This window comes from Schistocerca gregaria, chromosome 6 (assembly GCF_023897955.1).
Source record: "Schistocerca gregaria isolate iqSchGreg1 chromosome 6, iqSchGreg1.2, whole genome shotgun sequence".
Lineage (NCBI taxonomy): Eukaryota > Metazoa > Arthropoda > Insecta > Orthoptera > Acrididae > Schistocerca > Schistocerca gregaria.
In genome coordinates, this window is record NC_064925.1 from 479831551 (window position 1) to 479845332 (window position 13782).

At 38.3% G+C, this 13782-nt stretch overlaps 1 protein-coding gene across 1 annotated transcript in view; it reads right to left on the reverse strand.

Moving 5' to 3' along the window:
• LOC126279016 (transforming growth factor beta regulator 1) overlaps nt 1-13782 on the reverse strand; it is a 70552-nt gene that overhangs the window by 30722 nt on the left and 26048 nt on the right. The window contains exons 3-4 of the mRNA XM_049979401.1: nt 6350-6475; nt 6124-6266 (exon numbers count right to left, since the gene is read on the reverse strand). Of these exons, the coding sequence (XP_049835358.1) occupies nt 6124-6266; nt 6350-6475 (269 nt within the window). The remainder of the gene's footprint in view (nt 1-6123; nt 6267-6349; nt 6476-13782) is intronic.

The window sequence follows — 13782 nt, forward strand, 5'->3', positions numbered from 1 at the left end:
ATGCGAAAAACCCCACAGAGATAACTTCAAACTTCCAACACATCGTTTAAAACTTTATGCCCAAATGCCAGAGTATATGGGGTTAAAAATTTTCAATAAAATAAAAGGCAGTAATATATTTAAAATGGAGATTGGTTCACTGAAAAGATTGCTCTTTACTCTTCTGGTGGAAAAATGTTGTTATTCTGTCAATGAATTCATTGAGGACAGCTTCACAGTCTGAACACAGGGATTGTATTACATGTATTATTTTATGTACATGTGTAGCTGTAACTTAGAAATGTAAAATATAATGTAAACTTTTGTATTTCTCTTAAAGAAGTGAAAAACATCTCTTCTGTAAACCTTGACATGTCTCCTGTACATCAAATCAGAAGGATTTGAAAATTGTACATAATGAGATGAATAAATCACATATCACATACCACTTCATCACTACCTCAGACATGATTTGTTCCATTGCTTGAGTGCCGACTATAACACCATTTTGAGACTCACTTAAAGCTTGATAACCTGCCATTATAGCAGCAGTAACTGATCTAACAACTGCACCAGACACTAGTTGTCTTATATAGGCATTACTATCTGCAGCATCATATCGTGCCTGTTTACATATCTTTGTATGTGAATATGCATGCCTGTACCAGTTTCATTCGCGCTTCAGTGTATGAAACAATTACGAGGGTTGACTGAAAAGTAATGCCTCCACCTCCGTAACTCTTCAACAGTTGGCAGCATTGGTATGCGGCAGGTACTGGCTTCTTCCATAGCCTTTTCTATACAGCTCCAGTTGGTGAGAAGGCTTAGCATTGATCAGTTGTGTTGTTACAGTGTAACGTATGGAACCCTGCACAGATGGTCGGTCAGCATGATTTAAGCAATGTGCAGTTGTTGAATTCTTGACAGCAGAAGGTGTCACCCCAAAGGAGATTCATCACAGAATGAAAGCAGTTAATGGTAATTGTGTTGATGTGATTACTGTGTGTCATTGGGCAAGTAAGTTTAAAAATGTTGAGGTGGTAACATCTGACCTGCGTGACAAACAAAGAATTGGCCATCCTGTGACAGCAACCACCGAGTTTCACAAGCAAAGTGTTGACAGATTGATTCAGGACGATCGTCATATGACTCAGAGACAAATTGCAAGCACAATCAACATTTCACAAGAATGTGTGGGTCACATTATTGCTTTGCTTGGCCTTCAGAAGATCTGTGGATAATGCTGACTCCCGAAATGAAAGCACACAGACTTGAAATTTGCCAGGAACTCCTCTTGCATTACGAGAATTAAGGTGACGCCTTTCTCTATTCAAATGAAATGTGGGTACACCAGTATGAGACAAAATGTCAGTCTATGGAATATCGATACAAAGACTCGCCCCAGAAAAAGATATTCAAGATGCATCGCTCAGCTGGAAAAATCATGGCCACAGTGTTATGGGATGCATACAGTGTTATCCATGTTGATTTCCTTGATTGTGGAGCAACAATAAATTTAGAGTGTTACATCACAATGCTGAAAACTCTTAAACAATGGCTAACAAGGGTCCGAAAGGAAAAGAGAAACGTTTTCCTGCAGCATGACAATTCCAAACCACACACTTCATGTGCCACCACAGCAGAACTTCAGAGACTGAATCTCACCACCATACGGCATTCTCCATACAGTCCAGATTCACCACCGTCTGATTTCCATCTGTTCCCAATAATGAAAGATGATCTGCGAGGACATCATTAGGCTTCTGATGAAGACATTATGAGAACTGTGAGACTGTGGTTGCAGAAACAGTGTGTTGACTTTTTCCGTGGTGGCTTCAGAAAATTTGTTCATTGTTGGCAGAAATGTATTCAATTGGCTGCTGCTTATGTGGAAAAGTTAATATTGGTAATTAAAGATCACATTCTAAGGATTATTTCCGTATTTGATTTATTAAAATATTCCCATCCAAACCCATTAACAAAGGTGGAGGCATTTCATTCAACCCTCGTATTTATGAAAAAGTAATTGTGCTGCATTGTTAAACAGAGATATCCACAACTGTAACACAAGAAATAAAAATTATTATCATATTGAAGGAAATCAGCTGACAAAGAGCCTGTAAAAACATGATGTCTTCTATACAATAGTTTTCCAATCTATATAAAGATAACAAGAAATGTGTGCTTTAAAAAAATTTAAAAAATGCCACTTCATTAAAACCTGTCCATATAGTGTTAATGAATACCTTGAAGCAAAAAAATTATGGTAATGTTTCATATGTAACTCTGCAAATATGCAAAAAAACTTTCAGAAAGGATAAAGTGATTTTGATCTTTGGTAATTATGTATGTATACCAGCTTTTTTTAGATGCTTCTTTTTTAGAGGCTATTTTTGGAGAAATAAGTCATTATTTTACTGAAGTATGGATTCAGTTATGTTTTGAAACTTGTAATTTTTCAAACTTCATGTAAACTTGTCCAATACCATTGTACAGAATGGTCCACGGATACAAATACGTACAGCAAATAAATATTCTGCTGACAGTAATACAAACAGCAGATGCAATGGCTAAAGACCATCCTTTATGGGATATCTGGGAGTACACATACAAAGGGTGGCCACTAGGATTCCTACTAAGACAGCAAGTGGCCAAAAGCCTGTTCTCAGTCCACCACCAGCCTAAAGTGTTCCAAAGACTATACTTCTGTTACCAGTGACCCTGAAGTTGACTAGATGATTATCCCTGGTGCTCTTAAGTCAGAGTGTTAGAGCTCCTCCTTCAGTGACAACAAAGCATGTCCAGAGCCAAACAGCTTGCATGCCAGTATGTACACTAGCATGGTTTGCATCTTGACATCACTAAGATAGTGGTGAGCTGCCAGGTGTGCACTGCATCTGAACCAGCATAGTGTCCCTAGGGCTGACTCAACGTAGATTTTACTGGACCGTTTCAACAATGTAAGTGGATGGCGGTAACAGATGTCTATTCACATCTATCTGGGACAAATGCCCACACCTCAGGAGAAGCCACCACTAGGTGTTATCTCATTCATTTGCAATGAGCTACAATTCTGATCTCAAACCATTTTTAACTTATGTGCCCTCAATGGCATACAGCATCATCTATATGCTCGATCTTTCAATGGTCCAGCAGAACATCTGGTACAGATACATATGGTCCAGGTTAAGAATAGGGGGACAGCACAGGCCATATTATTAAGAATGTATCATACTACACCCAGCAATGCAAAACCTCTCTAGCTCCCTGGCACCATCATCAATTTTTAGAATAAATCAATGGCCACTGAACAAAACAGAGGTGGGAATGATTTGGAAATACATCAACCACATGTGCTACTGAAGGGTTTTGATGCCTGATAAGTCACTGTGCCACTGCCAATGCCAGCAACAAGACAATGACCACCACCACCACCAGCAATACCACCACCAACAGCCACAGAGCCAGACTTAAATGCCAATCCATCAGCTCCAGAACCACGGAAGTTTTTATATGCCCGGACATGGAAATGGCTCGATAGAAGAGACTGTGATGGAAATGGCTCGATAGAAGAGACTGTGGACATCATCGGTTAAGGTGCTCTGCCACAAGGAGCAATAACTACGAACATGTGACTGCCAGATGTGCAAGGCAGCTGTGAGGAGAATTACAAAAACAGCAATATAATCAAGCATAAATGGAAATCAGTTCTCTTTAGACAGCCACATCAAGCAGATCATTGCCAGCTACACTACGTCACTGGCTTTCCACCCCACTGCTGCCAGCCTCCAAGTACGACATTGCTCCACTAGACTAGATTCGACTGTATTTCCACCCAGATGTACTGTCACAGGATGTTGACCCTGTAAGTTATACTTTGCAAATTCAGTTCCACAATTAGTTTGTTACTTTCTTACATTTCCCAACTGCTACATCCACGAATAAGGCCAAACATTGAATGCAATGCCCTCATATGACACCAGCTATTTTACTTCTGTAATCAGCCTAAACTGTGACCTTTCAAATGATGGTTTGTACTTTAGGGGCAGTGGTAGTGTTATAAAATGTAAAAATTGCATGAAAATTTTCCAACAACTGTTACATTTTGTCAACAATCCTGCAGTATCTTTACAAACATTTGATTTCGAGCTCTTACTATCACTCTCTTTATCACTGATTCATGGTTTCCTAATGGCCTGATCTGTTTTGTGCACGTGCCATGTTCCAAATAGCTGCCATATTTTTGTGTCAACTACTTTTTGAAATTGCACTGCAAAAACACATTTCTCACAAAATTAGCCAAGATAAGTACAGAAATATATTACATTTCTGAAATGGAACTGAACTTACTTAACAGAAGACATTTACTGCTAGTGTTAATATAAACAGACATCATCCAAGAATATATTAAAAATTACATCATTCCAATTGTAAATACATATCAGATCATATCAAAGATGAGATTGTCATCTCTTCAAGAATAACCATTCAGATATTTTTTGTTTCATAACCATTTCATGTTTCATATTACAGTTGCTGGTCACTCACATATGTTCCTCCATCATTTAACCAACGAGAAATCACACGTTCAACTTTGAACCTCAATCAACATGCAGCTAAGCACACATGTCTTATACACTTCCTCTGTTTTGCGCAAAATAATCTCTTGGCTCTAAGCTGAAGAATTATGGAACTCTAATCATACAGGAACTTTGTGATAGATTTTTTTTTCAGCATTTCAAATATCCCTTAACTCTAGCAAGGATAGTCATAGGTATGCCACTACCTTTTTGAACTTATAGCCTGTAATCTGAGAAGAGAGATCATTCTGATCTCACTCTTAAACCCGGGAATGATTTGTGCATCTCCAAATGGTTGCCACACTCTTTCTTTGGTACACTGCAAACAGAAAACATTTGACTGGATGGAGAAATGCTGTTTGGTGTAGGTTGATAAAACCAGAAAAAACATCAGATGGTTCTAATGGGGATTCAGAAGATTGTGGTTAAATCATTTTAACCTGATTCAGCTGGAAGCAGCAACCCAGATGTAATGTTAACTGAATCTTCCATCGGTTCTTGGTAGAACAACATTATAATCAATAAAAAGCACCAGTTTGCTTTTGTTCTACAGTTTTACTTTTATTGTGTTAGCCAGCTTTTGGTTTACAAGGCCATCTTCAAACTTTTAATGTCTGAAGATGGCCTTTTAACCAGAAAAGTGGTTAAAACAATAAAAGTAATACTGTAGAACAAAAGCAAACTGGTGCTTTTCATTTATTAAGATGTAATGTTCCTACGCAAGCAACACTTTAGCTGCCTTTTTCCTTATTGCAAAAAGCTTGTAATATAGGGTAGCTAAATCAAAACTGGACTGAAATGTGATTTGGCTTTTCATGACACCATAATGTAACAATTAGAATGGTCAGTGCTGACCACCTCTAGAATCTTCTGTTAGGAACAGTTCTCCTGTTGATTAACTGAAACACACAATTCATGTCAGCTTTGCAAATATTTTCTGGGCCAGGTTTACTTTGGCCACTCTTCACAGCAGGTATTCAGCACTTTTACTGCAACTATTACAGGGTGGGAAACCTTTAAAAGCAGTTTGTATCACATTCATGAGCCCTGAAGCTGAGTCAAGAATTCAGTTCTCCAAGGCATAACGTTCCACCATTGTTTATCCCGCTCACTGAAATATGGCTACAGTATGCTATAATAAGTGGCTAGCAGTGCTGCCCAATTATCAGATTGGGAACCTTGGGTTTACCAAACCAATAGTGAGTGCAGGCTAAGAAGAGTAACCTGAGAAGCTTACCAATTACAGTGACCCTGGGACCATACATAAATTTGTAATATGCAACAACTTGGATCAAGATTACATCTTGCCCCTTTTCCTCTATAATTACTGACAACTATTGTTTCTCATATCTGTTCAAGCTGTTCCTACTTCACCTACTACCATGCAGATAATCTGCTCCTAGTTCTCATAATAACAAGCTGTAGTTTGACCTCCACATCAAAATTTAAATTATATAATATGTAAACTAATATTCATATATATGATAGATTAGCTTGATTCTATGTGAAAAGAATCCAAACACTAATAAATCTAAAGAATAATTGAAATTGACAAGTTATTTACCTCACCCAAACTGTGCACTGTGAGTCCTCCGAGAACTATTGGAAACACTGGTCTTCCTGTCATATCTAATGGAATAGGTTGTACAATCTTTTTTGTTTTGTTCAAACTTGACTTCTTTTGCTTCAGACTGCCCTTCCAGCTTTCTGCAGTAATAAAGAAATAACTTGTAAATTAATTAAACCAGCACAGGTTACGAATTAACGATGTGATCAGCTGAATTCATTACCAATAATTTCTAAGGATTTCTTCTTTCCTGAGATTTTTTTCCCAGAGGTGCTTGTTTCTAGAGCTGGAGAAGGTGAATTCACACCTGAAGTCTGAGTTTTTGGAGCTTGTATTTGACTGTCAGCTTCTGAAATAAGAAGATCAATTTAAAGTTCAAGTGCTCAGTCCTTTGCAGTTGATATTCTAATTGTAATAACATAAAAATAATTTTAATGGTTTATAAACTCCACACTCCTAACTACAAAGAGGAAAAAAAGAGCCACTGATATTGTTTTCTCAACTAATGCTGTACACAATGAGGAAGATAGATGGGCACACAAATGTGAAGTGCAAACATCAAAAGATATGATGATCACGTTGTTCACATCTGTGTCACAAGTAGTTCCAGTTCGCCATTTCTCAATCCCTTCTCTGAAATTCCATATTTGTGCTTCGAAGAAGAACAAGGTAAAAATATTTAACAACATGGCAACTTCTACTTTGGGAAATATGAGTCTTCAAATACGATATACCAGGAAGTTTCATATCAGTGCACACTCCACTGCAGAGTGAAAATTTCATTCTGAAAACATCCCTCAGGCTGTGGCTAAGCCATATCTCTACAATATATTTTCTTTCAGGAGTGTTAGTCCTGCAAATTTCGCAGGAGAACTTCTATAAAGTCTGGAAAGGGGGAGACGAGGTACTGGCAGTAGTAAAGATGGTGGGACAGGTCTTGACTTGTGCTCAGTTAGCTCAGCTGGTGGAGCACTTACCCACAAAAGGCAAAGGTTCTGAGTTTGAGCCTCGATCTGGCACACAGTTTTAATTTGCCAGGATGTTTCATACCTGTGCATATTCTGCTGCAGAGTGAAAATCTTATTCTTGCCATTCCTTTGTGACATATTCATGTCTGCCCCTTTGTATGTCTGAAAAACTGAGGCAATGTCCTGTCAAAATGAATGAGATGCTGAATTCAGGAGAATGGTAAGGCATTATGCACTACCAATCTTGGGACATGATTTCCTCTAAAAACAATCACATTTGTAGTGTATTTATAATGTGACACTGTCACCTGTTTTAATTACCACAACCAGTACTCTTGAGTTCTCTAAGCGGTCCTTAATGATATTGTATGCGTTATTGAAGAGGTTTGCTTTGACAGCCTATGTAAAGAAATGTTTTTCAGTCATGTCTTTTATCCTCTTGTACAAATTATTACACTATTACAATTTCTAATAGAAAATGCTATTTAGAAAAAAGTTTCATTTCAGTGAATGTGACTACTACTTTTAATTATTATCCTTATAGCCTTTCCTGCAGTTTGAAAATTGTGTCCATGTTTCACACATTTGAGCCTCAGAAAAGTATCATAATCCTAAGAATCAAGTGTTCATAGGAATAGCATGTCATCAAAACATGTTGCATACTGATGTGGTACCCAAAGCGTGGAACATGCTGATGATGTTCTCCTTGCCAGTATCTCCATATGTTCATTACATGTCAGTAAATAATCAATATTCACTCCTAAAAAGTTTGTGTTTGCTACACAGTCTCTAAACAACAACAACAATAATAATAATTATAATATTGATGATAATAATAATAATTATTATTATTATTAATAATTATAATTCCATGTGGCATAGTGGTCTGGTACAAGTCTTTCAATTGGTTGTCACTTCGGTGACTTGTGTGCGCCTAACCTATCCAGTAATTCTACAGTGTAATGTGGAATCTCAGCCAACATGTCAGTTCCTGGCAGATCTAGAAAACATTGGGAAGTGAAGTCTAGGTTAACAGCAGATTGAAATGTTCCATGGTCCATACAGGATTCAGTCCGACAATTTTTTCGTTTCCTAGCATGCGCTTTACCACTAGACCCATGGACTCAACAATGTGTAAATTTATAATTTATATTTAGAATGTCAGTTTTTTCCCCCTCAAAGTCTCATATTTTCTGAAAGTCATTGAGAACAGAAACAGAATTGGTCCTAATACATTCCCCTGAGGTAGCCTTAATTTATACTTTTCAGTTCGACAATCGGTTACCATAATAAGAAGTGTGGGCTTTCTCTACATTTTGTGCACCCTGTTTTCCAAATATGACTGGAACCATTCATTACCTACTTCTCTTATAGTTAAGTAATATTTTAAGGTCAGCAGTGTCAGATGCCTTGGACAGGTCTAAACTATGCCTGTTACACTGTCATTCACATCAAGAACATCCAGTAAAACTTTTGTAAACTCTGTTATGGTCCATGTTGTACTTCTGCTACCTGTGAACCAAACTTTATTGTGTTAATAAGGTTGTTTTTATTTAGATAATTCATTAGTCTGCCTTTAATGATCGATTTTATAATTTTTAAGAATGCTAACAATGAATTTGTCATTTGGTTTTCAATATTTTTCTGTATTACTTTTCTTTTAGTAGGAGAACAACTAGTGCGTCATCTGTGTGTTAATGGAGCTTGTATGCTGTCCATGCAAGCCTTCAGAACAGAGACCGGCATTGCATTTGGACCCACTGAAATAACATTTTTTAAATATATTTACAAAATTTGCTAGTTCATGTTAATTTTCTGTTACTCTTCTTCCATCGTTGATTTGCGTGTTATTTTACCTGTTGTACACTTGTGTCTGAATTTTCTGATATTTTACATCATGATGTCCCATATTACTGTTCGGTACTTTTATTTTATGCACTATATATTTTTTTTTCATTAGATTATCCATTTTTGCAGCGACTTTGTAACTGTTATTATAATTTAAAACTCGGATTTAGCACAACTTTTTGTTTTCTAACAATCTGAACTATTTAAAAAGGCTTAGAGGACATTCTAATATCTGAAGTTATCTATTTATTTTCCTTAGCTGCTGCTTCAAAAGTGGCCACATTTATGCCTCCTCAAAAATTAGTTTGAAAAGTGTGAAGAATTCAGAGACTTATGTTGTTGCTGTTGTCTTCAGTCCTGAGACTGGTTTGATGCAGCTCTCCATGCTACTCTATCCTGTGCAAGCTGCTTCATCTCCCAGTACCTAGTGCAACCTACATCCTTCTGAATCTGCTTAGTGTACTCATCTCTCGGTCTCCCTCTACGATTTTTACCCTCCACGCTGCCCTCCAACGCTAAATTTGTGATCCCTTGATGCCTCAAAACATGTCCTACCAACCTATCCCCTCTTCTAGTCAAGTTGTGCCACAAACTTCTCTTCTCCCCAATCCTATTCAATACCTCCTCATTAGTTACGTGATCTATCCACCTTATCTTCAGTATTCTTCTGTAGCACCACATTTCGAAAGCTTCTATTCTCTTCTTGTCCAAACTAGTTATCGTCCATGTTTCACTTCCATACATGGCTACGCTCCAAACAAATACTTTCAGAAACGACTTCCTGATACATAAATCTATATTCAATGTTAACAAATTTCTGTTCTTCAGAAACACTTTCCTTTGCCATTGCCAGTCTACATTTTATATCCTCTCTACTTCGACCATCATCAGTTATTTTACTTCCTAAATAGCAAAACTCCTTTACTACTTTAAGTGTCTCATTTCCTAATCTAATTCCCTCACCATCACCCGATTTAATTTGACTACATTCCATTATCCTCATTTTGCTTTTGTTGATGTTCATCTTATATCCTCCTTTCAAGACACTGTCCATTCCGTTCAACTGCTCTTCCAAGTCCTTTGCCGTCTCTGACAGAATTACAATGTCATCGGCGAACCTCAAAGTTTTTACTTCGTCTCCATGAATTTTAATACCTACTCCGAATTTTTCTTTTGTTTCCTTTACTGCTTGCTCAATATACAGATTGAATAACATCGGGGAGAGGCTACAACCCTGTCTCACTCCTTTCCCAACCACTGCTTCCCTTTCATGCCCCTCGACTTTTACGACGGCCATCTGGTTTCTGTACAAATTGTAAATAGCCTTTCGCTCCCTGTATTTTACCCATGCCACCTTTAGAATTTGAAAAAGAGTATTCCAGTCAACATTGTCAAAAGCTTTCTCTAAGTCTACAAATGCTAGAAACATAGGTTTGCCTTTTCTTAATCTTTCTTCTAAGATAAGTCGTAAAGTCAGTATTGCCTCACGTGTTCCAACATTTCGACGGAATCCAAACTGATCCTCCCCGAGGTCCGCATCTACCAGTTTTTCCATTCGTCTGTAAAGAATTCGCGTTAGTATTTTGCAGCTGTGACTTATTAAACTGACAGTTCGGTAATTTTCACATCTGCCAGCACCTGCTTTCTTTGGGATTGGAATTATTATATTCTTCTTGAAGTCTGAGGGTATTTCGCCTGTCTCATACATCTTGCTCACCAGCTGGTAGAGTTTTGTCATGACTGGCTCTCCCAAGGCCGTCAGTAGTTCTAATGGAATGTTGTCTACTCCGGGGGCCTTGTTTCGACTCAGATCTTTCAGTGCTCTGTCAAACTCTTCACGCAGTATCGTATCTCCCGTTTCGTCTTCATCTACATCCTCTTCCATTTCCATAATATTGTCCTCAAGTACATCACCCTTGTATAAAGCTTCTATATACTCCTTCCACCTTTCTGCCTTCCCTTCTTTGCTTAGAACTGGGTTCCCATCTGAGCTCTTGATATTCATACACGTGGTTCTCTTCTCTCCAAAGGTCTCTTTAATTTTCCTGTAGGCAGTATCTATCTTACCCCTAGTGAGATAAGCTTCTACATCCTTACATTTGTCCTCAGGCCATCCCTGTTTAGCCATTTTGCACTTCCTGTCGATCTCATTTTTGAGACGTTTGTATTCCTTTTTGCCTGCTTCATTTACTGCATTTTTATATTTTCTCCTTTCATCAATTAAATTCAATATTTCTTCTGTTACCCAAGGATTTCTAGCAGCCCTCGTCTTTTTACCTACTTTATCCTCTGCTGCCTTCACTACTAAATCCCTCAGAGCTACCCATTCTTCTTCTACTGTATTTCTTTCCCCTATTCCTGTCAATTGTCCCCTTATGCTTTCCCTGAAACTCTGTACAACCTCTGGTTCTTTCAGTTTATCCAGGTCCCATCTCCTTAATTTCCCACATTTTTGCAGTTTCTTCAGCTTTAATCTACAGGTCATAACCAATAGATTGTGGTCCGAGTCCACATCTGTCCCTGGAAATGTCTTACAACTTAAAACCTGGTTCCTAAATCTCTGTCTTACCATTATATAATCTATTTGATACCTTTTAGTATCTCCAGGGTTCTTCCACGTATACAACCTTCTTTCATGATTCTTAAACCAAGTGTTAGCTATGATTAAGTTGTGCTCTGTGCAAAATTCTACTAGACGGCTTCCTCTTTCATTTCTTAGCTCCAATCCATATTCACCTACTATGTTTCCTTCTCTCCCTTTTCCTACACTCGAATTCCAGTCACCCATTACTATTAAATTTTCGTCTCCCTTCACTATCTGAACAATTTCTTTTATTTCATCGTACATTTCTTCAATTTCTTCATCATCTGCAGAGCTAGTTGGCATATAAACTTGTACTACTGTAGTAGGTGTGGGCATCGTATCTATCTTGACCACAATAATGCGTTCACTATGCTGTTTGTAGTAGCTTACCCGCATTCCTATTTTCCTATTCATTATTAAACCTACTCCTGCATTACCCCTATTTGATTTTGTGTTTATAACACTGTAGTCACCTGACCAGAAGTCTTGTTCCTCCTGCCACCGAACTTCACTAATCCCCACTATATCTAACTTTAACCTATCCATTTCCCTTTTTAAATTTTCTAACCGACCTGCCCGATTAAGGGATCTGACATTCCACGCTCCGATTCGTAGAACGCCAGTTTTCTTCCTCCTGATAACGACATCCTCCTGAGTAGTCCCCGCCCGGAGATCCGAATGGGGGACTATTTTACCTCCGGAATATTTTACCCAAGAGGATGCCATAATCATTTAATCATACAGTAAAGCTGCATGTCCTCGGGAAAAATTACGGCTGTAGTTTCCCCTTGCTTTCAGCCGTTCGCAGTACCAGCACAGCAAGGCCATTTTGGTTAATGTTGCAAGGCCAGATCAGTCAATCATACAGACTGTTGCCCCTGCAACTACTGAAAAGGCTGCTGCCCCTCTTCAGGAACCACATGTTTGTCTGGCCTCTCAACAGATACCCCTCCGTTGTGGTTGCACCTACGGTACGGCCATCTGTATCGCTGAGGCACGCAAGCCTCCCCACCAACGGCAAGGTCCATGGTTCATGGGGGGGCAGAGACTTATACATTTACATTATTTTATGTTTATACTTCACCTCTAGTTGGTTTGCCAGTACTCTTGAAAAAATGTGTATTTTAGGTATAGAGAGGATTATTTTAAAAACCTGCAATTTCATGCCTGCCTTTAGATTTATTATTTGTCAGTTATAATCTAAGAGACCAAAATATTACATACACTTTTCCTTGCCGCTATCTGTGAGTACATGGCCAAAACTTAATGCTGAATATTTGACTACTCTCACGGCAATGTTTGCCATTTGTGCCATGACAAAATTATTCAAAGTTACTTAACCCTTCTGTTCAAGGACACATTTCCACAAAAGATTATCTTAGTTTTAGAGCTGCGACTCTGTCCAGTTCATGACTCCAGTTAATTTGTTAAGAAATGTGTCTACATTGCCTTCCGGTGAGCAGTTCACACACAGAATAATAACTTTTTGTGAATGTCAGGTTTTGTTCAGTTCAACAGCTGACATTTCTAAACGTTTATCGACACTAGCTGTCATCAGATCTTGACTATCTTCAAAATGTGCCACATTTCTAATATAAATAAATTTTACCTTTATGATAGTTCTGAAGTTGGAGCTTGCCCTTCCATAGGATGAGGAAATACCGGAATGTTATAATTAAACTTCCACTATTTGAGCCAGAACTGATGGAAAACTAGTATGTGTATCTGACTTAATAGGAATGATGATCGTACTGTGCGTGCCATTTTTATGTTATTAGTAGTGTTTGTGTAATAACCTACTGGTAGGTGGCGGTACTGGTATAGGGTTGAAACACAAGTGGCAGCATGCACTACAGTTGCAGGCAGTCCAAATGGGCTTGGATGGGGTGAGCAAGGGAACTCGTAAAACTGTTTTATCAAAACAACAATAATAGTGCTGCTTGCTGTTCATGGGTATTGATACATTAAAGGAATACGGAGGGGCCCTCTTTCCATATTGGGGTTGAAGAACATGATTTGGAAGTTTGAATTGACTGAGAATTTGGGAAATGCTCCTGGGAGAGGCCGGCAGTCAATTGTGCCACCGATTTTTGCAGAAGTTACTGTTACCATGGCTGAGAATGGTGGACACAGTGTGTGATTTTCAAGTAGTGCACAAGCTGTTTCACAACAGCTGAACAGCCTACGGTCCACAATTGGAAAAGTGCTGTGGACAGTTGTGAAATTGTATCTCTAGTGCGGTTCCAGGCTGTAGTG